At 39.0% G+C, this 26,825-nt stretch overlaps 1 protein-coding gene across 3 annotated transcripts in view; it reads right to left on the bottom strand.

The window, feature by feature from the left end:
* Positions 1 to 1,435: 1,435 nt before the first annotated feature.
* Positions 1,436 to 26,825, bottom strand: part of Nep2 (M13 family metallopeptidase neprilysin 2) — a 37,510-nt gene continuing 12,120 nt past the window's right edge. The window contains exons 2-10 of one of the 3 annotated variants that reach the window (XM_076306724.1): positions 14,560 to 14,705; positions 8,415 to 8,552; positions 8,092 to 8,337; positions 6,507 to 6,718; positions 5,667 to 5,843; positions 4,397 to 4,891; positions 3,827 to 4,118; positions 3,360 to 3,610; positions 1,436 to 2,872 (exon numbers count right to left, since the gene is read on the bottom strand). In XM_076306724.1, the coding sequence (XP_076162839.1) occupies positions 2,534 to 2,872; positions 3,360 to 3,610; positions 3,827 to 4,118; positions 4,397 to 4,891; positions 5,667 to 5,843; positions 6,507 to 6,718; positions 8,092 to 8,337; positions 8,415 to 8,552; positions 14,560 to 14,705 (2,296 nt within the window). In that variant the 3' untranslated portion in view covers positions 1,436 to 2,533. The remainder of the gene's footprint in view (positions 2,873 to 3,359; positions 3,611 to 3,826; positions 4,119 to 4,396; positions 4,892 to 5,666; positions 5,844 to 6,506; positions 6,719 to 8,091; positions 8,338 to 8,414; positions 8,553 to 14,559; positions 14,706 to 26,825) is intronic. The other 2 variants (XM_076306725.1, XM_076306726.1) reach the window with 2 other exon arrangements.

Below are 26,825 nucleotides of genomic sequence, written 5' to 3'. Positions count from 1 at the left end.
TAACAATTTTCTTGTAATTGTCTCGTGTTGCAAATCGAATGTTTGTCACTGAACGTTGTTACGTAATGTGTATTGACGAGTGGACCGATAATGACGAACTTAGCCGACTATTGGAACTTATGTGGCATTGATTCTTCATTATTATAGTTGTCACGGAATTTAAGTACATTCACGTACGGAATTCTTTGCCTGGTTCAAAGTTTGCTCGCAATCGTTGCATAAGTTTGACGAAAGAGTGAAACATTTGCACTAAAAAGGTACGCAAACTGCAATCCGATGCTTCGTACTGATAGTCAGGCATTTTTAGATGTTTCTGTAGTTCAGTTGAATATTGTTTCTCGATTCGCGGTTTTGGTCCGTTGATGTCGCTTCAGTTTCGTCGATATAGAGATCGGTATTTCAGATTCTGGAGTATCAATTCCTCCCGTGATATGAAATATCTACTTTATCCGTTGTCCGTGATTCTGATCCTGTCTGTTGATATGCTATTGAGATATTAGCATTAGTTGTTCGCAAAGAGGAAGAAAGAAATTAAATAAAAGTAGGGATAATCATATTTTTCCCCGATTCAGTTAGTGTACTCACTGGTGAGGCATTTCGTACAGACTCTTGCCGTATTTACGGCATCGTTGATCGTTTCATATTTTCGATTCTACTTTACACGCGAATCAATTGCATTTGGATAATTAATACGAACGAGTGATCGAGTGCAATTTTGTCGTCATTTTGCATATCGATAAGGAAGGTCGCTGGAAGTTAGAAATAGACGACCCTTCTGTCGGTAAAAGCGGAATCATTGTTCTAGAAACTTTATCGTTTTGTCTTTGAGCGCACTACCTATTCTGTAAAATTTGTTTTAAATTATTTCATTTCACCACCATTAGGTTATTCCCTTCCAGTAGCAATTTCTTTGTAAAGTTTATTAGCGAACATACTTTTTTTGTACATAGAGTGTAATTCTAATTATCGAACTACAATTTATCAAGTATGTATCATTGAAGTGGAAGAATAAATTTCGGTGCATCGAATCTGTATGCGATGAATCACCCGAATTACCATAAAATAGCAACTAACGACTCTGTCGATTGCTATACGATATTTAAAATTTAAATTTCAAATTTATACGAAATACCCGTTTTACCATTTTGAATACCTGGTTTGCGTCAGTTCAAATGGCACGAACGTGTTTTATTTAAACGACACAAACGCAAATATATTAAATTGCGATAATACATATTTGATGAAGAATTTTTCATTGATCGACTTGGTAATCTATTATAAAATTCGAATAACACCATCTAGTGTGATATCCGCGCGACAATTAGAAATACAAGAAATCGTGTAGATATAATTAGTAATTTGGACAAAATGATTAGTTCGCGTTTACAATACACGACACTTAAGAAGAAGAAAAAGAGGACACTTAGGGGTAAACTTTCGTTGAATTTTTTTATATTAAAACTTTATACTCAACAAATACACTAAATACATTCATCTGTTTAAACTTACGATAATAAGGTATTATAATAAATATGAGTATCGCGGTTCTACGTTAAACCCTATGCGGTACAATTGTCATTGCAAAATGAGAACAAAGAAATTACGATAGAAATAAAGGTTTATATGGTACGTATATCCGAAAGTAAACCGGTACAAAAGTAACTATATGAAAACTGCACGTTGAAAACTACGATTAATACTACGTTGCCTAAGTACTTCGAAATGGTAACTCTAATTAACAACCTTATGCTGCTCAACGGAGCCTAACAAATATTATACAGATAGCAAAAAACACGTATATTAACTTTTTTACGTCGGTAAAACAATGTCGTTTGAAAATATAATTAACGATAAATCGTATTTTCTCATTTTGCACACGCGCCAGCTGCTTCGATCGAAAGACCGTTTCGTTATTTATTGTCGATTCCTATAAAAGCATCACAGTTTAACGTGTTCCTCTCCCCGACGATCCAACTCAACCGGTATTGCAATTTCTAAACGGAATTTTACAAAATTTAAAATCGTCACGACGCGCCGCCATCGGTTCCATTGTTTCCACTTATTTACAATACTCGTCAAACTCGTAACTTTCTCTTATAAAAAGACTTATATATTAATAATCAATGTTAGTAGATGCGTCGTGCAACCGTGTAATTCAAGTTGGCCACGAAGGGCGATCCCTTCGATCGTTCTGTAGAGATCAAGCACGATCGTGGCCGTTTACGTTGAATTCCAACAGTTTCACCGATCGAGCACCGTCACTGTTTTAACTTCCGTCGTGTGGATTCCATCGATGTCTACGACGATCCGTCGAGATTCACGCGAACCGTATCCGTACAAAAGATAGTCTCGATCGAAGAATCCAGGGTCGTCGTTCTCAGCGGAAGTCCCAAGAACTTGTTCGACTTACGAATATAGGTTTATACTCTTTCGTCGAACGTCGAAGAACAAAAGTTCGATCAACGTCGTTCGTCCGCTTCTTCGACTTATATTACCGCTACGTTTTTTTGTTTTTTTTTTTTGTCGCTCGATTTTACCAGACGGCGCACTTTTTCTCGGGATTCATTTTCGAGCCGAGCGGGCAATTGAAATCCTTCGCGAACTCCTCCATGTTGGAAAGCGGTCCCAGAACACGGAACTTCCCGGGACTGTGGAACCCAGTGGTGATACGGAGCTTCATCGCTTCCGGTCTGTATTTGCTGCACCAGGTGTTCGCGGCGCTTATCCAGAACAATTGCTCCGGCGAGTACGAAAGTCCTGGCAGTCTGGGCTCTTGATTGTTTCGCCTAACCCACTCCTTGTACGCGAGATAGGCCTCCTTTATACCACCGTTGTCAGCTATGTTCTCGCCTTGGGTATTTATGCCGTTCAGCTGCAACGAACAACGTTTCGAGATTACGCGTTGGTTCACAGATAATACTTGCACTATTCGGTTGTTCGAAAAGTGATTTCGTTTTCCAAAAGTGGAGAATATATCATTTAATAAAATGTTTACACACTCTGAGGAAATCGTGTTTCATTTTCACCAAAAAAATAAATTAAATGACTTTCCGAACGACCCAATAGAATTTTACTAGAATTCTAATTTATATCGGTAGCTATGTACGTCTCGTTTGTAAGTCGAGGTAAATCTCGTTCGAAGTTTCCAATGCTAAATAATAATAAAAAATTTACAAAGAGAACCGACCTGTGCGAGTAGAATTATACAAGGGACTTACGAGACAAAGGGTCATTCGATGAAAATTATTTCGGCGTACAAAATTTTCACTAGCAATTTAATTTCGCGATCGTTTTACAAGAGGACGAACCAAATTGACTCCCCTCCGATTTAAACGTATTTTCATAAAGGCGTTCCTTACGTTCAAGTTAACATCATCGACGGTGTAATTCCCGTACTGATGAATAATACACTCCGCTCTCTCGAGATACTTCTCCTTTGTCTGAGGCGCCCACCAATCGACGAGGTTCCCCTTTTCGTCGAATTGTCTACCCTGATCGTCGAAGCCGTGAGTAATTTCGTGGCCGATGACGAACCCGATCGCGCCGTAATTCATGTACTTTGGTCGATCGTTATTGAAGAACGCGCCTTGCAGAATACCAGCCGGGAATTCTGCGAAACAGTTATCGGTTGTTACTTAGTTTATCGACGAGTTCGTATTCCCTTTGCGTACAATTAAATATAACAAGATACAAAGCAGCTACGAACACAAAATGATCTATGAATATGACACGAGATAAAATAAGATAAAACGAAGAATACAAACGTCGATTGTATTCTTTCGTGGATTGTAATCTTTCATTCAACATTTGTCAAAGAAACACTCACGAATGCTGTTTTCGATGGACGAGTAGAACGCATTGACGATCGCCGGTCTCCCGTGGTTTATCCAATCGCTTTTATTTACGGGTTTCCTCAGTTTGCTGAAGGAATATTCCACTCCGAATAGCGTCAGGTTCAGGATACCCTCCAGGTAGTTATCAGTGGTCAGTTCGAGCTTTTTGTAGAATTCTTCGAGTTTACTGTCGTCTAGCAACTCGTCGGGATACGCGATGTGACTCGACATGGAAGCTGCCTTGCTCAGAGCGCTCTTCCTCGTGTCTTCGTCCATCCAGTCGACCTGAACAATCGGAGACGTATAATCGTTTTCCAAAATGGAGAATATATAATTCAATAAAATGTTTATGCACTCTAAAAAAAATCAGCTGTACTTCTGACCGATTTTTAACCAAACGTGTATTTCCTATTATCGAAAATTTTAACTATTCCACATCGGTTTAGAGTATACTATAGACTCGAAGCGATCTTGTGAAAGTCAATTTAGAGACGCGAGAGGAATTTTTCGGCGATCCTCGGCACTACCCTATTATTAAAAAGTAAAATTCTATCGATGTATACCTTTTTCAATATCTTGGTGAATTCATCTCTGATATCGGCCACCATCTCCACGGCGTTTTTCTTGGCGTTCTCCTTGAAGTACTTTCTCACGTACATGGCACCGACGCTTATGGTCAGGCTACCGGAAACGGTATCGATGCATTCCTTCCACCTTGGTTCTCGTTCCGTTTTCCCGTTCAACGCCGTGGAATACTGTAACTGTCTCTTTCGAATATCCTCGGTGAGATAGCTCACCGAGGATGCTGCTGCGCGCCACATCACGTAGTTCGCCAGGACCCGCTTAGGCGTGGTGGCCAATAGTTTCTCCAAGGTCGCGATGTAACTCGGAACACTGACGATCACGACTTCGTCGTCGTCGACTTGAACGCTCGGGGCCAAGAGGGTGTTGAAGTACTCCTTCCACGGTATGCTAGGGTACGTCTTCGACAACTCTTGCACCGTCATGGGATTGTAGAGGAGGGTGGCGTTGCGACGTTTCTCGTTCGGCAAGGAAATCTGAGAAATCGATGTTTCGCGCGAATTAGATCCAACGATGAGTTTGCGTTTTTTAAATATTTTAAATAATTTTAAAAAAGAAGGTTCTTATTTGTTTGAGCCTCGCGCGACAATGTAGGGACAAATCTTGGCACGGTTCTTGATCAAGAATATGGTAAATATTTATGTAAATTATAAAGAATATTCGTTAGATCGAAATTTCAAATTTACCGTATGAAACCGAAATTTTGGAATAAAATTCTGTTTCACGAAACTTCGTTCTCGTGATTTTTGAAACACTAAGGACAAAATTCTCGGTTAGCGTTACTTAAGAATGCGTAACTTATGAAAATAAGTTGTAAATAATTTGTTTCTCCGTTATAAATTATGCATACAATATAAAAGAGTGCAATAAGATCCATCAAATTCGGCGTTTAGAGAAATAGGTACGTTTTTCGTGAACGTTGAAACTAAAAGTAAAATGAACAAATTTTACTCCACTTTTTCGATCTATTTTTAAACCATGAATTACTTTCGATTGTCCACGAATTACGTGAGAAACAAATAGATGGAAAATAAAATTTTCTCAATTAATTCGTTTTCGTTTTAACAGTAGAAGAAATACCGATGCGATAATTGTCGAGTTTGAGTTTATCTTATCGTGCAGAAATTGTGAAAATACATATCGAGCAGTATTTGAATTTGTATCGCGTTATAAACAATTCGGTATTAAATGAACGTTAATAGACTTTGTTAAAGGGAATTTTGAATACAGATCGTTACACGAGATACTCACGTTGGCAAGTTCCATCTCGAATTCCAACGACTCCTTTAGTTCCGTCTTTGCTCTAGTTTTATCAGCGCCAAGAATTGCCGCAATATCGACCATGTAACTGTAATACGCCTGCACGATTTTATCATCGAGGCCTTTTGACAAATATTCACGCGACAGGCCAAGGGACGCTTGGTCGAGCTGTAAAAACATACGTTTTTAATTTCAACTATCGTTAATTCCGCACTGTAAATAACGTTAACGCTAACACATTATTTGTTTTCCTCTTACGAATTATTTTTTAAGGGTGATCCACTACTTGCAATCGCGCACAGTTCAAATTTTTCAATATAACGATAAAATAGTAGCGAAACTAATCTCTATTCCGTGTAAAAGAACATGTTTTAATTAGTCTCGTAATTGGGACTAAACGAACCGATGTGCATTGGAAAAATGAAATAACGTTCACCGGGTATTGGTGAAGGCGCGAAGGACTTAAGGTAGATTGTTCGAAACGTTTACCGAATACGCAAATACGGTCGTCTATTGTCGACTGCAACTATGTTAAACATTTCCATAAATATTGATTTAACTACTGCTTACAACGACACATAAACTGTTTACCCCTTAATTCTCGTTGCATAATTCCGCTAAACGAAAGAGCTTTTAAGATGCAACGAGCTGCATTTACATTGGCAATTTGAGCGTCGATTTACGACCGACTTTTCTATTCCACTGATGTAATACCATTTGCGAACGATCACACGGGTAAACATTCTGGACTCGAATTTTACCATTGCGCGGAGATTTCACCGATTACGTTGCAATTCGATAATTAGAAAGTTTTTACGTCGTATCACGTACATCGATTATTCGCGTCGTGCTATTCTTCAGATCGACGGCGACGCTGAAATCGATGTAGTAGTCGACCGAGTAACCCATCTTGCGGAACTTGTACACCGATTCCGTCCAATTGAATTCGGTTTCGTTCCAGTCGTCACCGATCAACACCGGCCAGCCGCCGAGTTTTTCTAAAATTTTCAGCAGAGGGTCCAAGCCTTGTTGCTCAATGACCGCTGAAATAATTGTAATTTGGTCAAGGAATCATCGAAATTTCAAAATATATTCCATAAATAAAAGCGACGAACACTTTCGCGACGAGCTGTCTATTATATCGAATTTTATTGAAGCGTTGGGTCAAGCTTCGCGATTCGATTAAATTTCGTATTATTTTTAAAAACACTACTCAGAGATGGCTGGGAAATTAGGTTCACCTTACGAATGTAATTACACTAACAATAGGATCAATTTTTCTCGATATTCAATTAAAGTTGTATGAATTTTTTCGATACAAAATTAACGTTAGCTAAAATTTCTGTCGCAATACAGAATTAAAGTACAGGATAGAATTCTTTTCAACCACCATGTATGACAATTATTAACTAGCGACGTTTCTTGAAACATAAGATGTTTCTAATATGATAATACTCGGTGTTCAACATCGGAAGAAAATAAATTTATATATTGAAAAATATATATATATATATATATATATATATATATATCACGATTAAAAATTTCGATACAATACGACAATTTTAACCCTATATGATTCTATACGGGTGTTGGTACAATCGAAATATTACGTTCATTTTTAGTTCGAGCTAATCAGAACGTAACTTTTTAAACCGGAAAAAAACTTGTATATAATATTAGGTTGGTGCATATGAAATATTGTTATTCTTGTCGTTTTAAGTCCACGGCAAGATAACGTATGTTAAACGATACTGATATATACTGAAGATATATGCGTCCATTATTTCAAACTATGTTAATAGAAGAAAAAGAAGTTTCCTGCAACGCGTGTACATTCATCTTTGAAAACGTTTTCAATGTTCGAGCAATTTTCCTGCAATATCGCGAAAACATTTTCGTAACGAAAAACTTACAGTTGAAAAACCTACTTTTTTTCAGATATTTTCAAAATCTCTTCATCGAGGAAACTATGTTGAAAAATACTTTCGTAACTATATCCAGGAAATAATATATTTTGTATTCGAATATATAATTGTATAAAATTCTAGAGGGTCGAAAAATATTAACCGCGTATTTTGTTGCTTTTTCTTACAAATTTAAGAAAGTTATTCCCCAATAAGTTTACGGGGGTTGAAACGCTCCAAGTTCGTCGCCCGTCGTACTCCTCCTACGATTAATCTCGAACTAACGATCCGATTGAAAAATATTTTATGCGAATGTTACTCGGTTTTGAGCCTGGTATTACACCACTGCTGAAAAATAATTCATCGCGGGTCCGGTACAACAAAAATTTTTTCGATATCGTGCGTTAGCATGCGTCGTAATAAAAAATTGTCATCGTCGATCATATTTCTCCCTTGTGAATCGCAGACGGTGGCAATAAAGTTAAATTTTAAGTAAACGTGGAACTCACTTTTGTTCATGCAAGCTTGGTAGAGATTTTTCGCGAGTCTGAAGGGTTTCGGCTCGTTCTGCGGGCTCTTCTCCTCGATGCTGGATCTTAGTTGATTTTGCAGCTCGTCGCTGATTTCGGTGAACGTGTTTACGCTCGTCTTGTCATCCGGGATGTGTGTAGCCTTCAAAAAGCCACCGCAAGCGAAATCGTAGAAATCGTCGCACGGTTCCACCTCGACATCCATGTTCTTCAGTATCCCGGATGCTAGAGTGTCGGCCATTTTACGCGATTAATGGAAACTCGAAGACATTTCAAATATCTCGAGTGGATGTTTTACTAACCCGTATGGACGCATTCCGACGTGTAACAGATGTCTTCGTCACAAGGTGGTCCTCTGTCTACAATGTGAATGCCTTTTGTGTTCTGATATCCATTAAGAGCGTCGGCTGTTGATGGTAAACCCTCTGTATTAACAGGATCTACTCTCGTGCAGGCGCGGATGCAGGTGCGGTTGCAAAACAGAATGCAAGACGATGCTGTTAATAATTGTTAGTAACTGGTTGTTTTCAAGCTGCGGTAGTAAGCAAGACATTCGTGAATACGGACAACGTAAAACGACCAAGTCGATTTGGTACCTTTAACGTGTTGACTGTTTGCCAGATTTCGTTAAATTTTTCCCTGGGAATTGGTATTTTTTTTTTTTCCTTTTTTAAATCGTTTAAAAACTTAAACCAGTACCTTCGTTTCGTACTTAGCTAAAAGTTTCTACGGAAGCCACACGGTCAAACACCCATTGGATCTCTGCATAGCGTTATTCATATTTGAATTATTCATAGCTTGAGAAATGAACTGGGATATTAGTGTCGTATAATGTATGCGTGAGGCAGCAGTCAACGAGTTAAATGTTGCGTTTTAATCGATCTATGTAGGTGACATCGAAATTGTTAGCGATATCGACGAATATTTTGGACGAGAACGAAAGGATTTTGAGAGAGAGATGTTAAGTATTAAATGTGACTCTTCCGTGGGCGAAGACATTGAACGTTTTCATTTGACGTTCTAATTTTCAAACAGGACGAAATAACGATCTTTGTAGCCAAGACTCGACGGTCTTTCGTCGATCGGTACAATAATTTTTACGGGTTTAATTATCGCCTGATTGTATTATTTTGTTTTCCTGTTTAAATGATCTTTTATTCTATCGTTCAACAAGACACTTTGTTGTTTGAAAATGTGTAAATTATGACTTCGATATTTTCAACGGTCCATTCGATTAATCTTCCTTGCGTTCGATCACTGTCGGATTTGTTTGGTTTTAATTTGGAAATGGTCGAGAACCGATTTGCAAGAATCACGCACAGCAAATACAGTGTATTGATCGGATCGGAAATTTAAAAAAGTAAAAAATTTTATTGCAACTGACAGCGTACAAATATTTTTTATATATCTCAAATTTATCGGTTACCGTTAGTTGCCGTCATTTGGTCACGAGACATTTGTTGAATATTTCGGAAGTTTTCAACCGCGAGTAACGCCTTATTAAAATAATTACACCAATCAGCGAATATTCAAAGATCAATCTTTTTTAAATTCAAATCGCCATAAATTTGTAGAGGATTGAAAAGTATTAAATACATATTTGTTTTCCTTTTTCTCTGATCATAGAATTCAATCGTAGAATTATAGAAGAATAAAGAATTTCATTTTCAACGATATTTTATGCTATTATACACGTGAACTGTTTCGCGATATGTGAAAGCTATAAAAAGTCTTTACGTTCCAAGGAATTTAATACCGAATATTTTAAATATTATTCATAATAATTGAATAAATAAATTTCATTCCATAAAATACGAGTACGTACTGAAATTAATTTTCATTCCATAAACTACTTCGCAGAAACTTTTGTGTACTTTTCTCACAAATAGTTTGGAATTAATTGTGAAAATTTAGTCTAGGTTGGATTAAACTTTGAAAAACTGTTTTATACTCTCAAACCATTCATTAACAGAAGTAAAAAAAAATATGTATATAATATTTTTTAATATTCTATAAATTTATAACAATGCAATAAATAGAAAAATTTTCACTCTCATTCGGGTTTAATTGTAAGTGAAACTCTAATATGTATTGTCTCGCGCGTAAGAGTACACATAAATTGTGTGAATACAATCTAAAGAATTGCGGTACAAGTATATGGAGTGATTGTTTTATTATTAATAAACAAAAGAATCGTTCTTTTCTTGTTACTGTTCGTCCGTAAAATGCTCACAATTAATTTTCCCGATGCAAGGGGTTAATGAATTACTCTAAATCGATTAATCTGGTTACGCGTTCGCTAAAACCTCTTTAATATTCTTTCAGACACCAAAAACACGAAGAACGGTAAATGAAAATATAAACTCATCTAAGCGATGGCATTACCACGTGTTTGTATATTGTTTCACTCCCGATTTATTTCTGTCGGTATGAATGAGCTTCGGTGCAAATTTCTGACGCAGTGCTTCTCAAAACGTAATCAGGTTTACATTATTGGTTCATCCAAATATAGTGTGTCTCAAAATACGCGGTACAGTTTAAAAAGAAGTGATTTCACATGAAAAAATAAATCGAACCTATGGAATAACATTTTTTTACGAGACCTCTATTTCAAGAAAATCGATTTCGAAAAACACATGGCTCACGCACGTACTTAATTTGATTCAGTGGCTCTTACTCTATTGTAGATAATCGCGTTTCTGCAAAATATATACAAGTAGTATTTTATCGGCAACGGAAAAAAAAAAAAACAATTTATCTAACAGAAACGTTAAAAACACTTCGTAATTAAAGGAAATAATTACGATAAAAACAGACGAGTGTATCGATAAAATAATTCCCTGTAAAACAATTTCTCATAAATCTAAAACGTGATATTTTAAACACAATATTTTTAAATCAACGAAGAGTGGGAAGCACTTGTAATTAAATACAAATAGACATGGGGAACTCACGTAAATTGAAACGTTTCTCTTTGAGAAAAAAAAAAAAAAGAAACGTTAATTTCCTTCTCAAATATTATGTTTCAAAGTTTGCAACAGATTTTTTCATACCAAAGATGACTTAAAACACTGCGTCGAAAAACGCTACAATCTATATACAATAAGGTAATATTGATTATCGATTTACGAAATTAAAAGAAATAATTATTCAAGTGCTTCGACTCTTCTAGATAGGAACTGGTTCAACAAGTGTACCCGTGTTCTCGGCTTGTCGATCGACTGAATAAAAAGAACAAAATATTACATTACAATTTCATTACTTTCGGAACCGATGGCTCGTAGATGAAAGAAAACACCGTTGCAAAATTTTCGATTTATTTTTTCATACGGAATTACCCAAAGCCTGTTTGTACCGCGTATTTTGGAACATCCTGTATACGCACGCGCTCCTTGTAAAAGCAACTCGAAGTGGAGCTATATTTATTACTACATCTCTCCTCTTCGACTATTAGTCATCATCGAGTTGCTCTCCAACGAACGGAAGAGGGTTGCCGCAGGTGGGCCGCAAGATTTACGATACGCAACCGTAAAAGTTGAGACACTTTGCTTCTTCGGCGATCTATTATCGATCCACCTCGTCGATCGAACTCGTATTCATTCGAAAAGAAAACAGAAAAGAAAAAGAAACACTTCGTCGGCGCCGCCGATCGACTATTAGCTCCCGAGACATCATTATTTTTCGATGATTTCTAAAAATATTTCGATGATTCAGGCGTCGGTTCTTTTATGAACCCCCTTGGGTGGTCGCGATCGACACTCGATAGAAATATACAAACCGAGCTCGACGGCGGGGAATCGACCGCGTTGTTCCCCGAGAAAGTACGATAGAAAAGTACGACCTGGTTTTTGGTGAGTAATATTAAAAACAATACTGGATTTACCCCGGTGCGTCAGAACCGACACTCTCTTATTGACGCCACCGTTCTTGACGTCAAATTACGCGTTTCGGATTCGACGCACGAGTATCGTTTGATTTCCTGATTGTTATAACAAGAGTAACTGTTGGGAAAAAGAAAACATACACCGGAGGACGTAGCGTACTATGTTAAGTCATTGAGGAAATAATAGAGACGCGTGCGTAATGGTATAGACGTCGATTCGAGTGGGATGGCAAACGTTTCTTACGTACGATTCCTCGGCCAGACGAAACTCAAATTTGGTATGAGCATTGGTCTCGGATTTATATTTATCACACTCAACCGGTTATCGTAATGGTTTACGAAGTTGTGGAACTCAATTTCGTTCTTTTACTTATCCATTTTCGAAATCGTAGGTGAGCAAAATTCGGCCTTATATATATATATATTTTTTTTTCTTTCTTTTTTTAATAAATTTGATATCATATTAGTTTAGTTCCGTCAGTGTCTGAAATTTGACAAGGAGAAAATGGCCCTTCATTTTATCCGGCCTGGTGAAGGAAAAGGTTGTACATCTAAATGAACTAAGATCCAAGATAATTCAATCTTTTCGCGAGAACCTTACCAGGTCGACAAAAGGTACAGAGACACTTATCAAAACTGAGAAGTAAAAATGCATTTTTTAAAAAAAACTGGGTCTGACTGAAAATTCAATTTTCTTTTCAATTTTCTTTTCGTTTGTTCAAATTATTATTATTACACGTCTTAATTACGCATACGCGAAAGCACACATAACATATATTAGAATAAAATATAACCAGAATAGATGTGTAAGCGGCGAGGTGGGGCTAAGAATGAAAAAACCTAAGCTCGTGAACGTAACCCTAAATGAATGGAATACAAAAAGTAATAGTCACCTGTCGATGCATCTGTAAAACTAAAATTATACTTTCGTGCAATCTTTCCTTCTGTTCTAGTGTTCGATATAACGAACGATAAGAGTTACATCGAACCTTTGAGTGAAAATGAAATCTTACTGGTATGAGTTCTGCGTGCCAAACTAAACTTTGACGAACTTTACTTGCCATAATATTGTCACTTAACGAGTATAATTTTCATTCATAAGCGTCTGTTTTAAAATAAATTATAAGAGAAGGGGTTAAGAGGTATATAAAATACAGAATATATAAAAAATGGTAACGTTGAAGTTAAGTGTTTCGGTCCGTTTACCGATACGCTTCGAACGATCATGTGTTTTCGCGGTTAAAGGTTAAAGGTGCGAAGAACGCGTTGATTTACGGTGCCAAATCTACGAACAGGTCACACATGACATCAACTGTCAATGAAATTTATGGACGATTCGATTTTTGAATCCGTCAGGCTGACTTTCGCGAGTTAGAAATTCCTTCTTTTTTCCCATTATTTTTTAGCACGTCCAGGAAACCGTTGTCGAACGACCGCAAAGATAACCGCTCTGTGAAAAAATCACGAACCCCGTTTTTTCGATGGAAAATTGAAAAAGATAAACGCTAAAAAGAACAGCAACACAACGAATCGCGTGTTTCGCGAGAACAATCGTCTCTCGAAGATACACGCAAGAGCTCCGTGGAAAATACTCGTGGATCATCACCGCGAAACCGGTTATTACGTTCATTTGTTTGTTCTCGCGCAACGAACAGGTATTCTGACGTATCTTCTACAACGGCCGTTGTAAAAATATAAGCACGTGCCTAAGAAACAAATTAACAGTCCCGTTTTATTCAAATTTCTCATCGAAATTAAATAATGATTATTTGAGTCCTTTAAACGTCGTCTTGTCACATCCGAAGCTTTTCGAACCGAAAGAAAACGATAAAATAATAGAATTTTTATTCGAAATATTTGTGCAAGGAATGTGAAACTACAGGTCCGTTTCAACCCAGACGTAATTTCTCCCGTGGTTGCCTAAGTCGTTGGTGCAGCGAGGGATAATTGAATCCTATATTTAAAGTGTGTTTCCACGTAATATTACAAGCCATGAGTGTAGCCATCGCGATACTACACGACCTTTATCACTGTCGTGGTAGTCATCTGAAAATTTCGATTTTCTGACAACAAACTTTCTCGTTTCGATAACGATACGAACAAATACTAAAATTAATTTTCTGCAAGGCATTTTAAAAGTAACGAACCTCGTATGATACGCGGCTGCATAAAAATAGTTCGGAAACCCGCTACATTGTCACGACAGTTACTGCACGTGAAAACGTACCTTTATTCGAGCGAATCTATCGTTTAGAGCTGGAAAGTGTGTCCCTAAGGAGTGCCACGAAGGTAGAAGAAAGCTACGGGTTCCCGTATCAACGTAACCGAGTAATTGTTTATATTATATCGAACACCGGTCAATAAATGTTACTCTTTGTGAGTGACGTTTAGTTTCGTGCGTCACGAAAGAGTTCATGCTCCGATCGGTCCCGTCGTTCCTTTCAGGATATTACTCGTCAGGCCCCAACAGCAAAGATTTTAATGACGCATGATTCAGCGAACATTCGTGCTATATTTTTCATTGCAGCGCGTCAATTCGTGCAAAATTCTCTAGAGATTCTTACCGTTTCTCGATGAGACACAGGACGTCGTGTTCGCCGCTAGAACTCCCAGTGCCACAGCTAACGCGATGCACAAAAGGACCCCGGAAACTGCTATCACGGTTAACCCGCGTTCCAGCGCCGATCGTCGCTTCCACCATGTTGGATTTCTAGAAAGGAAGAAAAATCAAATAAATCCGGATCATTTTTAGAAGACGAGTTACTTTGTAAATCGAAGAATGACAAGAATTATGTATACTTAATTCAAGTTCGATATCGATCGAGATCTACGGATCTCGTCAAGAATGATTACGTCGCTGCGAAATTTAATTAGGAATATTTAACCATACTTTTTAACGATCTGGACTGTACCCAAAATAACTCGAAAACTAAATGTACACGTACCCTTTTCACATATGTGTCATTACATACGAAGTTGCTAAGGTCTATTTTTTCGATGTACAGGTCGCGACACATGTGTTTGCTTTTACAAGTTCAACGAACTATACCCTGGACTATTCCTCCGATTCACGGCCTGTTTATAGCGATCAATTCGCTTTTTACAGCGTTCAAAATTCACGAGACTGGCAAACATTGCGTAACTACCGTAAAAACAAGAAACGTTGTTCGAATCGCCATTCACTGTGTTTTTAAAGGAAGCAAATATTTCACCTATTTTACGCTTCGGTAACGGAAAAACATTTTCTTTTGCGCGTGAACCACGAACGAAGGAACAGACTGAACATAGGATCGCAACTCGTCGGGTTACATTCGCACGTTTTTAATGGTCGGACTATTATCGTCGACCGCAAAGTATAACCGTGTTAAACAATACAATTGTATATTGTTTTTACCGGTGTTAGGTTTTGAATCATAATTATACAACAAAGCTTACTTTATTTTTCATCGATCGTTTTCGTCGCAATAAAATGTAATTCTTCGAAAGACGTTGCGTACAACAGTACGATCTTACGATCGAAGAATTAAGTTTCAATTTTGTTTATTTTTGGATCAGGGTGCCTTATAACGGTTTTTGCATTTTCTTCGGGTAATTCTGATATTTCTTCAAAAAGTGCCTTACATCCATTGGAGATTCCACTGGTACCGATTAATTCTGGCTAACGGATTCGTTAATCGCTCGTAACGTTCTCGATCCCTCGAGTTGAACCAGGAACGTACAAAATTATACGCTCGGTTGAACTTGTTGAGCGTGAATTCTTCTCCAGCTAGAAACTACGCGAAATATACCAGCCACTTAATGGCACCGAATAATGTTTATACTTTACAACAATGGTTCGAGCATTTGAATTTTAACGCGATGCTCGTTCTACATTGTACGTGAGATAATGGACAAGCTTTTTTACTTTGTTCTTCCTGTACGTGTCCTTGGAAGCAGTTGGTAAACCAGTAAGATTCGCAGAGATCTATCTTGCCTATTGCGTACCGCAAAACGACGCTCGAGCGATAAAATTCTGTTTGCAATGAAGGCACGTTCGAGATGTTTCTCGTTAACGGCACTGACGTCCTTAAATTCCATTGCGAACGAACCGCGATACATGCAATTAACAAAAACGGATTCAACGGTAACGAAATCCAGAAGGTCCATTTCTAATGAAATGAAAATTTCTCGATCGATGGACATTTATCGTTTTCATAGTTTCACGATCAGCAGAGAAAATTTTTGTTCGAATAAAAGGAATTTAAATTAATTAAAAATCAATATTATTTAATCAATGAAAATATTTTGCCAATCGATTACATTGAGTACCTCAGTAGCGATATTATGGTAGTACTTTTCACACACTCGTTCAACGATTTCACTACCTAATAATTATTAGAAGCGTTCATGCTTGCGCAATGTGTAGTTTTTTTTAACGATAATATTTAAAGGTGTATCGAGAGAAACGTTAAGTGTAATTTTATTCCAGCGACATTCGTCTTTTATGTAAGTACGAAGATCAGGTGTCTGACAATGAAAAATTAATTTTTCACCTGCCCCCGCACGAATAATCGCGTAGTTATTACGCGATTACCATGCGTTATTGTTTCGCAGAAACTAATCACTCTGGGCAAGATTGTTGCAATCTATCTACTAGATTTACAAGATTGTTACAATCTATTCTACTATCTGTCTTCGTCTTCTGCAAAGTTGCGTTTTAAAGGTTCGGAATTTAACTTCTGCAACGATTTTTCCAGCCACCGAAGAAATTCCAAAACCTTGTTCTTTTTTCGCTAATAAATCGATTTTTGTATCTCTTCGCGCTACATAAGCGTTCTCGAGTTTGACTCGCAAGAAGACGCAACGATACGTCTTCTAACTTTTATAAATCAAGGACAATAGTGTCGTATTATTGCGTCGTTGGTTCCCACCTCTTACAAACTGACAGATGTAAATGTATAACTTTGTCAACGCGAGACAATTTTTGAAAATGTTCAGTTGCATCCAATTCCTCGTATGCAAACTACCGTGTACTATTACGATCGAAACGAAATCGAGAGATCGAACAAGGCCACTTGGAGACTATCCCCACCTTCTTCTACTTTCAACTTTGCACTTTGCCGAATGATCGTTTGTCGTTTGTCTCGATGTGTTTGTCAACGCAACGGGCGAGGCTTGAATATTATCGATCATTCGGGTCGAATTTGTCGAGGTATAAGTCTCGAATTGTACAAATTTTTCTCAGCTCTTCGATAGATAAACCATTCCACAAAATTTTGGCCACCTTTTTCATCGAGTGCGTATCACGGCGGACAATTCTTAAATCAATTGAAAAAATAGATTCGAGCCGCCAATTGAGTTCACTTCGTTCGTAGAAAATTCAAGACGAAACATCGAGGAATAACAAGTTTAATCGCGTTTCAAAGGTGCTCCAATGTGAATCAATATTTACGATTGTGTTCCCACGTAGCGTTCGTTTTTTCGTGGTGTTTATTAACCTCGAATTTTTCATGAAAGTTCTAAACGTCGATTGCTCCAGAGCCGTAAATTAAATGGGAAAACGGTGGTTTCTAAATCTAAAAGTACCTAAACATCGACGCACCTTCGTTCGATGAATAATAGGAGAAAAAACAAAGCATAATCTTCTCACGAAAAACACAATAGCTTATATCGATTCCGTGTCAAGTGCTATTTCTGTAAATCCTGTTATTACCTTGCAAGGTAAATATCGATTATTGTCCACCGCGTCACAATGAGCACCGCATGTATTACGCAATTGATACTTGGTAGCAGCAGTGTAACAATTAATTGCGGGTGTCCTCTAATAACCTTCGATCGAATCGATTCGGTGCCGTGCAATATGTTTATTTCTCGTTTCTAAATATAAGGCGTTGCTACTTGGGCGTCTCGAGGGCCGTTTTTACGGGCGAAGAAAGCGCCCGATGAGATATCTCGGGCCACGAGTGAACTTCGTAAATGAATTTTTTCGCCACGCGAACCACCGTACGTGTCGACGGTATATCCTTTTACTCTCGACAAATAATTGCCGCGGAACGAGACTGTCGCAACCGGTCGAGATACACATTTAGAGCGCCGTTACGTGGAACTTGATTGCCTCCCGATAGCGAAAACGAGCCGGTATCGGCGGCCAACCGTGAACCGACACGGCTAATGGACTCTTTTCTGTGTTTCCGAATACGGTAACCGCGACGTTCGTTTATGAATATTTAATGCACTCGGAAGATTAGACTCCGGTGTCTTCCTTGACACACTTGTTTCGAAATATCCGATCCTTTTCCGTTTTAATAACTCTTTGTCCATACTCGGTCGCTTCGTGGTTTTTCCTCGAAATAAACGTCTCGCGTTCGACTTAGCCGGCCAACCTGGACGATCTTGTTTAACAATGAATCGACAGTTCCTTTTCGAGCACCGATTTAACGCTTCGGTTACATTCTTAACATCGATCGTAACTTGAACCTTGGGAGATCGGATCGTATTGTACTTAATAGGTTCTGTATCATTTTTTTTTTTTTTTATTATTTTCTTCGCTGTTTATTGCTTCGAGAAACGAGTAACACTGTAATTAGAAGCAGTTCGAACGAGGTCGTGTTTCGATACGTTCGCGTCGAAATGTTCTCGTTTATCGATGTTCTTGCGCGTATACGATGGAAAATATAGAAATTTAAACTTTCATCGACGGATATCGCCTCGGTTCGAGACATAAGAAAGATTTCGTCGATGTAGAAGAAATGGCACTTTCACCGGGCGTACATGCAAACGAGCGTGTCCGATTTAGTTGTCTAGAACCGTGGTTACGTAAAAAAAATTTCCGCTACTTCGTGCGTTCGATCGCCGTTCGAAGATAAAAATACACTGGTTATTAAACCGTGAAATGGTAGTCGAAAAAACGACGGCGTATACGTCGTAACCGAACGTGTGGAATATCTTTTTCATCGATCACAGATATCGGTTGTAATAGCGTTCATCAATGAAGCTCCAAGGCTAACCAGAATCAACCTGTTACGTATGAAATCTAGATATTAATTGTCACGTAATAGAGCGGACAATGCAAAACTCGATAGAGCTCGACGTACAATGTAGCGCGTCTTTGAAAATCTTCGATGAATCTCGCGGAGACCGTGAAAGAAAGCGGTGAGAATTTTACGCGACGCGTTACCAAGTTCGTATTGTTTACATCGTTTCAGTGCTACGACAACGAGCGTTTGAAAATAAAATCGAACGGTATTGTGAAAGAATTGCAAAAAGGAAAAACAACGCGGATCGTAAACCGCGGCTGTAACTTTAAATATAACTTTATCTCTGCACAACGCTTGTTGCAGCTGTTGCAAAACTGTACTTCTTGAGCACGTATGTTGTAACAACGTAATTCGGTGAACCTTGACCTCCGCGCGCGCGTAACGTCAAATTGCTATTTTGTATCATTCGTTTATAAGGAGACGTGACGTAAATCAAAATTTCGCGAGAAGAATGTCTGGATGATCTTTGCGTTACTTCTTGCGTTTTCCAATTCGGAGCATCGACAAGCTCTTTACCAATTTTCGAGCAACGAGAATTTGAAAATCGTGAAAAATTACGTTTCGAGTGTCTCGATCGGCGAGACGAGTTTCGAGCGGTTCGCTCGGAGATGGGATCGTACCGATACAGTCGATGCCTAATAACAGAGTATTCGTTTCGATACCAGGTTAAAAATAGAGGCAGAAAAGTACTTCGGTTACAATAGGAAGTATATACTTAACACGTTTACCGCGTTACGAGATATATGTACATGCCCCGTATCGTATTTTATTCCGTGCGAGCGAACTTGCTCGAACCTTCCTTACACGCTAAGGAAATATCTCCGTAATTTTTCCACCACTTTTATCAAAATTTACGAAGTGTAACTGAAAAGTCTACGTTCGTATTTTCTCCGTGCCGCTAGGTATGAAAGTCTACTACGGAGCGTAATCGATTCGCGCCGTCAAATATGAAAGTCACCGCGGCGCACAAGTTAACATTAATTTTCGATACCGATAGTTTTGCAACAAATAACAAACCAACGCTCATTAAATATGAAAGTCTACGGGAGAGCCATCGTACCGCGCACCGTTAACATTAATTTTTGATATCGATAGTTTTGTAACAAATACCGACAAGTGCATCGTATAATAAACCGAGCGCACTGTCAAGATTGCAGTAAACGTATGCAAAATAAGAAACAAAGTCCAATCGGTACGAGACGAGTAGTTGCAAATGAATGCAACTTCGATAAATTACTTCGATCGATAAGATTATTGTAATTACACGACGTTTAGAGTTCGTTACGTCGATTAGATTGTATTTCTTGTTTCCGATGTATTATAGATTCGCATCGATATCTACATCATATCGGTATAATATGGTATCGGTGCGAGTTAAATTTTCGTTAGAGAAATAACGGCATCGGAAATTGACACCGAGCCCCCGAGATCTCGATACCTTTCGATATTTCCTAGGAAGTACACGCGTACTTCGGTATCGAATTCCTCGAATATCATGAATACGTAATCGTCGGTCCGAAAGCTGGTCGTTTCCACGACAAACTGGAAACGTTAATTCAACGACATATTCATTTACCTCGATCGTGCAATCTTACTTCTGGTATGGTAACGCGGCGAATCGAACGACGCGCATTAGAATTACAAATAACGTAATCGATATCGAAGTTACGTTGATTTTCGCCAATATCGAAAGTCGTTCGTCGCACCTTCGTGGACGCCGGTGTGAAATCGTGCCGCTACTTCCGATCGCGAACGAAACGATCTACAACGATCGCGAGGCTAACGAGTTTTCCGTGCAAAATGGAATTATAGTTTTCCTCGACGCCTCGACTCTCCCTCGCACGATATTTTCCATGATTAAGACAAGAATATTCTGAAATACCTAAAACCATGGGACAGGAAAAATTCTCTACCAGTCGCGTGAAAGTAAAAATCTTCGATTTGCAACGCGTGAATAATCTACGACAGTTTTCTTTTTTCAGCTAAAAAAACTCCGAATGAGCGTTACACGGCATTACGATAATTGATGCGGAAGATTACGCATTCTTTTACAACATATACGTTTACCGAATTAGTTCTAAGATTGCACGATACACGAGAGACGTTATACTACAATATTTTCTTTTTCTTTTAACCCTTTGCACTCGAAGCTTTTCTGTTACCAGAAACTAGCACCTCGACGAAATTCTCCAAATCGTGTAATTAATTTAAACCGGAGCATTTTCATTTCAACATTTCGTATACATATGTTTACATCTTACAAGAAAAGAGTAATTGAATTTTAATCTCAATTCTAAACCACGATGGTTTTCCGAATTGGAGAAAGTACACCGAATTAAGTGGCGATCGAGGATCGCCTCTCGAGTGGAAACGGTTAAATTTGTAGGATACGTTATTTCAAAGAACGATGTAAACACGAACAAGCTTTCCTACTCGGTTCGCAAAGTCCTCGCGGTCACTGGTAGGCAAATTCCACTGTTTCTGAACGTTTTTTATCAGAGCGGTTCTCTGAACTCTGTATCGAAGACATTGCCAAACTATATGGTTAAGTTGCCGAATATTTGTACCACAATCGTAAACTGCATCCGTTATAGCGTATATCGATGTACAATCAAGACAAGGTTGTAGCGATCCGATCCTCAACGGTCGATCGTTATCTACAATATATTCTCTCGCGAAATCTTTATTCGCGAACCACGATACTTTGCCCCCTTTGCAGTGATATATAAAAAACACCTACGAAAATATATCGTCTTTTTTATATTTTCATTTTAGTAATAAATCGTCGATCGGCAGTTTCTCCACGGGTACAATCACCGTGTACCTGAACCCTCGTTCTCGTATCGAAGTTAATCTTGGCACCGATGTTAAAGAGAAATCGTCAACAACGAACGGTAACACGCGCCGCGAAACAGTGGCGATATCTTTCGATTAGAGATCCATCGGGTACACGAGATCGAGCGGTCGAGGAAGCGTACGATAAAAACAATGTAAATAAATTAGGTTCGTTAATGGGACTTCTCAGGGCAGCCAACAGCGGGTGGACGACGCCGTAGCGTGGAATGAAGTTCGCGACGCGACGCGACGCGACGCGGTACGAGTATATTGACCTCATCCAGGGACGACTGGCATCGGGACGCCTTGCACCGCGCCACAGCGGCCAGAGTCAACGGTCTGGACACGCGCGCGGGAAACCTAAACACGAAAGACGCCACGAATCGGTTTACCGATCGCGCACCGTTCGAGACACGACGAAACACCGATTTCCCCACCGATCGAATTTCCGTGCCATTAGCCGCGCCGTCAAGTCGAGCGTGACCGTCCGGCGACGTGAGAACTCGGCAACGATCACCCTGACACACTTTGCGCGCCGCGACGCGCGAACACACGCTCGAGGAGCGAAACAATCAGCGAACGCAACCGTGAAAGATCGCGGATGCACGACCGCGATTGTTCGATCGATAACGGTGGCTCGCGCGATCCCTCCCTCATCGTTGAATTCTCAAACAGCCATAACCAAGGCAACGTGTCTCGGGAGATCCAACGACTGCGCCTTCAATTCGAGAGACTTCGATTCGAGGGAACGTCGGTACCGATCCTCGTGTCGATTTTAATGAAATTTCGGGGGGTTGTAAATCCACGTGTGTAGCAATCGTAAGCGAAATTATAGCCGTGGATGACCAACCACTCGTGTGAAAAATGAACTGCATAGTTTGGATGCTCGGAAATTAAGCTTTCGACTCTTGAAAATACACTGCTGATCAGAAGTCTAGAAATACTTTGGTCTTTATTATAGTTTTTAGTACGAGTACTGAAAGGTGAGTCTAACGGTTTTGTTATACTCGTTGTCGAGTACACTCGTGTCAAAATATTAACAATCTTCCACGTTTGCCACTGTGCTACAATTATCCTTGGTTGGAACGCTCATACTACTCAAGTGTTGTTTACCGAGTGCTTTTCCCAAATGTTGCATTTTTTCACAAACGGCTGACCATCTACGGCTATAATTCCGGTTTCGATTATTATACGCATGGACCTGTAACCTCGTCAAATTTCATAAATATCGACGAGGAACAGTACCGACATTCCCCGTGTTAATAGTCATTAACGAAGCGAAACGTCTTCCACTCAACTCGGTGTACACGCTAATAAATACGCGATATCGCGCCTGTCGGACGTTTACAACGAACGGTATTGTGTAAAGTAAAGTCGGGAGATAATTGATTTTTGGCAACTTGTATTTTTAGAAACTGATTTCGGTTTGGTCGGAGAGACAGAGGCTGATCGGGAAGACGTCTAAATTCGAGTGCTCGGAAATTGAGCTTTCGACTGGAACTGCTTTGATCTTTATTATATTTTCCAGTACGAGTACTGAAAGGCGAGTCTAACGGTTTTGTTATTTTAATCCGTGTCTAGAAACGGACAATGCGGATTACTTGGTTTCCGTTCTCGGTCTGTATACTCTTTGTTTTGTTTAAAAATGTCGGCGTAAGCGGTTAATCCTACCGAAGCGCACATTCGACGATCGGGAACTGCCAACGTTGAAAAAACACTCGTAGAAGCTATTGAACGAACGTTAAAAAGATACCATTCGAGATACTATTGAAAAATCGATTCAAAAAATGTCTAAAATCGTTCGAGTGGTGAAGAGATCCAAGGCTGCTTACGGAAGCACATAGGTACAAAATTATTTTATAGCGTTGACTCGCGCGTGAACTGTGTATATCCTTGGAAAAATATAGCAAAATGTTCGAAATAATAAAAACGCATAATTTTCAATAGATGATCGCATAATTCTGCGTAAGATTCTTCGTGCGTTCTAAACTTTCGGCCGGCAGTGTACTGAAAAGAATATTAGTCTAGACGCTCAAATTGAAGAAAACACTTAGAGAATTCCTTAGAATCTCTTACTTCTTCGTTCAATTTTTATGCATTTGTAAATACAATTATTAATAAGTAACTCGTGAAATTAATTCAGCACAGAGACTCTCCCTACCACCGATTGATTCAATAGTGAGAAGATTAATTGTGAAAATTGAGAATGTGATTCGACGAGGCAAGGTTTACGAAGATTCGGTGGAAAATGCAGGGTTGAAGTGATTAGGAGTCGTAGAGCACGGTTATCGAAGAATTTACGTGTACGGCGAGAATTGGAGCTTGGAAATATTTGTAAAAGTGAGAAATCCAACTTACAAATAAGATGAAAAGTCTCAATGAAATATACGAGGATGTATTATTCGTAAAAGAAACACTTTAGATTAGATTCTGTCGTAATCCCAAGATTTTAAGAGAAACTAGAAAGACTGATAAAATTGGCGAAAAGTGGGGAAACCCTTGGATTTTTCAATATTTAATGCGAACGCAATGTTCGTTTTCGGAGCCGGACGAAACTGTAAAATTTAACTTGATTTAATGCGCAGAGTTTCGAACATGGAAGCATAATCCAACGATTAAAAGTTGCAGAATGCATACAGTTAATTTACCACGGTAATAGCCAAAAAGTTATCCGATTTTAACTCGTTCTAACTAATTTCACTTGACTCCGATTAATTTTAGCCTGTGTTTGAATAAAGTCTTCACCGTGTTTGCTCGTTCCAACTGATTTTAACGAACCTGATCTACCTGCACGAAAATATTTCTACGAGTAGCAATTAATCCCGATGGTTGTTCGAAATTCATTTTTCAGAACGATTCGAAAACAGGGTTTCTTTTCATCGAAAAAGATACGATCGAGACGAGGACGAGGAAAGAAATAATGCACTCCAGTTACGGACTCTTTGAACGGTTTTGCTGTGAAACATTGCGATCCAGGACGATCAATGGTTGTTATGGAAGAGCAAAGTTACCCCTAATTCTGTGCCACTTGCCCCGGGGACGAGGAAATTAGGGTCTGGGTCGATTCCAAATTTGTCGCATCGGTGACCAGGCAATTATGCTTCGTTGCAAAACTTTCGATAGATTACCCGAACGATGTAAACAGCCTGTAAAATGACCGCGTAACAAATCGTTTGACTCGTTGACTATTCACGTTTATCTAAGCTTCGGTTTATGCAACACCGATTTTATGGCGAAGGAAACGACGATCGATTAAATCCTTTGCAACGAAGATATGGAAACTTTTAACGAGTTTCGAGTCCCGTAGAATTTTTTCCGTCGATAATTACATTGACTCGAGTAATCATCGATTCTATTTTATTTGATGTTATTTTTATTCAGTGTCTTTATTACGCAAGAACCATAATACGTGTACAGAGTGTTCCAAAACGTACGAGCATAATTTCAGAAATGCATTCGTTTGAAAATTAGTTGCACCCGCGACAAGAAACGCTACTTATAAACAATTATATATGGTAATTGCAGAAATTACTGGAAGAAAAAATCGACTATAAGTGGAAAAGAACATCGTAACGAGCGTATGTGGATACAAACATTTTTCTTATTTCTATTAGTAAATATGCCCACGTGATTTGGAACACCCTGTATATATATATATATATATCTGTACATCGATGCAAAATGTATTTAAAATAAACGGTTGAACGTTACAAACGTCTCGCTGTCTTGTTTTATCGGAGTACGTTTTATCTGACCAATATTTTTAAATAAACTCCAATCGTATTATCCGATATTCGGATGCGTTTAAACAACAGTCGTTTTGTTGCACTCATTCGTGTCTCACGACGTGTCTGTTTGTTCGCTTTTGGGTCCAAAATTCGGCGATCATACATACGAAACGACTGTACACACCCTCGGCACGCTTTCCGTTGAAGGAGAAACGCGAAACCGTGTTGGATTTAAATGGCACAAAACGAGCGTGAATCGCATGCTAATAAACGCATCGTGGCCCTTGCACGTGTACGCGAGATCGCTCGACCTTCTCTTACCATACTCGCGGTTTTTTCTTTTAGTTTCGGCTTGAGTTTTAGCTACGTTCGAACTCTCGAAATACTCGAGCGTCTGAAATTCCCGACCAGCGAGTCGAATTCGTCGAACGAGTTCGAATTGCGTGCGATCGAATCGAAACAACGAATTTTCATTTCTCTTGTAATTCGAAATTTCGTTTCTACGCGAAAGAACCGAGGATAAAATTGCAATACACCGCGACAAACATCTCGTAAATTAGAAGACACAATTGTTAAAAAGAACAAAACCTGCCCGATGTCTTTCGAGTGGAAAAAATCATGTTTTTTTGGTTTGATTTTAGCGAGTAAATAATACAAACAGTTACGATCTCTGTCGTCTCATTTGATCGAGAAACTCGCAGAATCGAAACTTGGAATAAATAGCAAAGCTGGTACAAGACCAAAAAATTTGTGATTCGCGCATCGTGTACAGGTAATTCGCGTTGTTTACCAGCAATTGGTTCGAATATTCGAAGTGTCGCACCCACGAACGGACCGAGTTTCAAAAATAATTTTCGTACGTTCGAGGAGCTCGAGGTGTTCGAGTACTCTCGATTCGAATATTCGACTCAGCTTCGTTTCTTCGCGACTTCGCCCCCTCCCCCTGTCTCCCTTCATTGCTATCCTAATCACAATTCTTCCCGTCTCGACTGCGTTCGAGTGAATTATAACCGTCAATTATCACGAATTACGCGATCACCTCATTTCCGCAAATTACGTGGTTCGTCTCGTTTCACGCGCCAAATCTACGCTCTGAATCTCGGGTTTGTGGTCGTGCCACTTCACAAGACGTTTCCTCAATTTTTCAGTTCCACGTTGAACCGGCGAACAATCTTGCAATCGCGGACATTCTCGGAAAGTCACCGTGTCACGGTGATGCATCGTCAATTTTCTCATTGAAGAAGCCCGCGC

The sequence above is a fragment of the Ptiloglossa arizonensis genome, chromosome 3 (genome assembly GCF_051014685.1).
Source record: "Ptiloglossa arizonensis isolate GNS036 chromosome 3, iyPtiAriz1_principal, whole genome shotgun sequence".
NCBI classification, from domain to species: domain Eukaryota; kingdom Metazoa; phylum Arthropoda; class Insecta; order Hymenoptera; family Colletidae; genus Ptiloglossa; species Ptiloglossa arizonensis.
The sequence above is the reverse complement of the archived record's forward strand: the minus strand, read 5'-3'. Positions and strand labels throughout refer to the sequence as shown.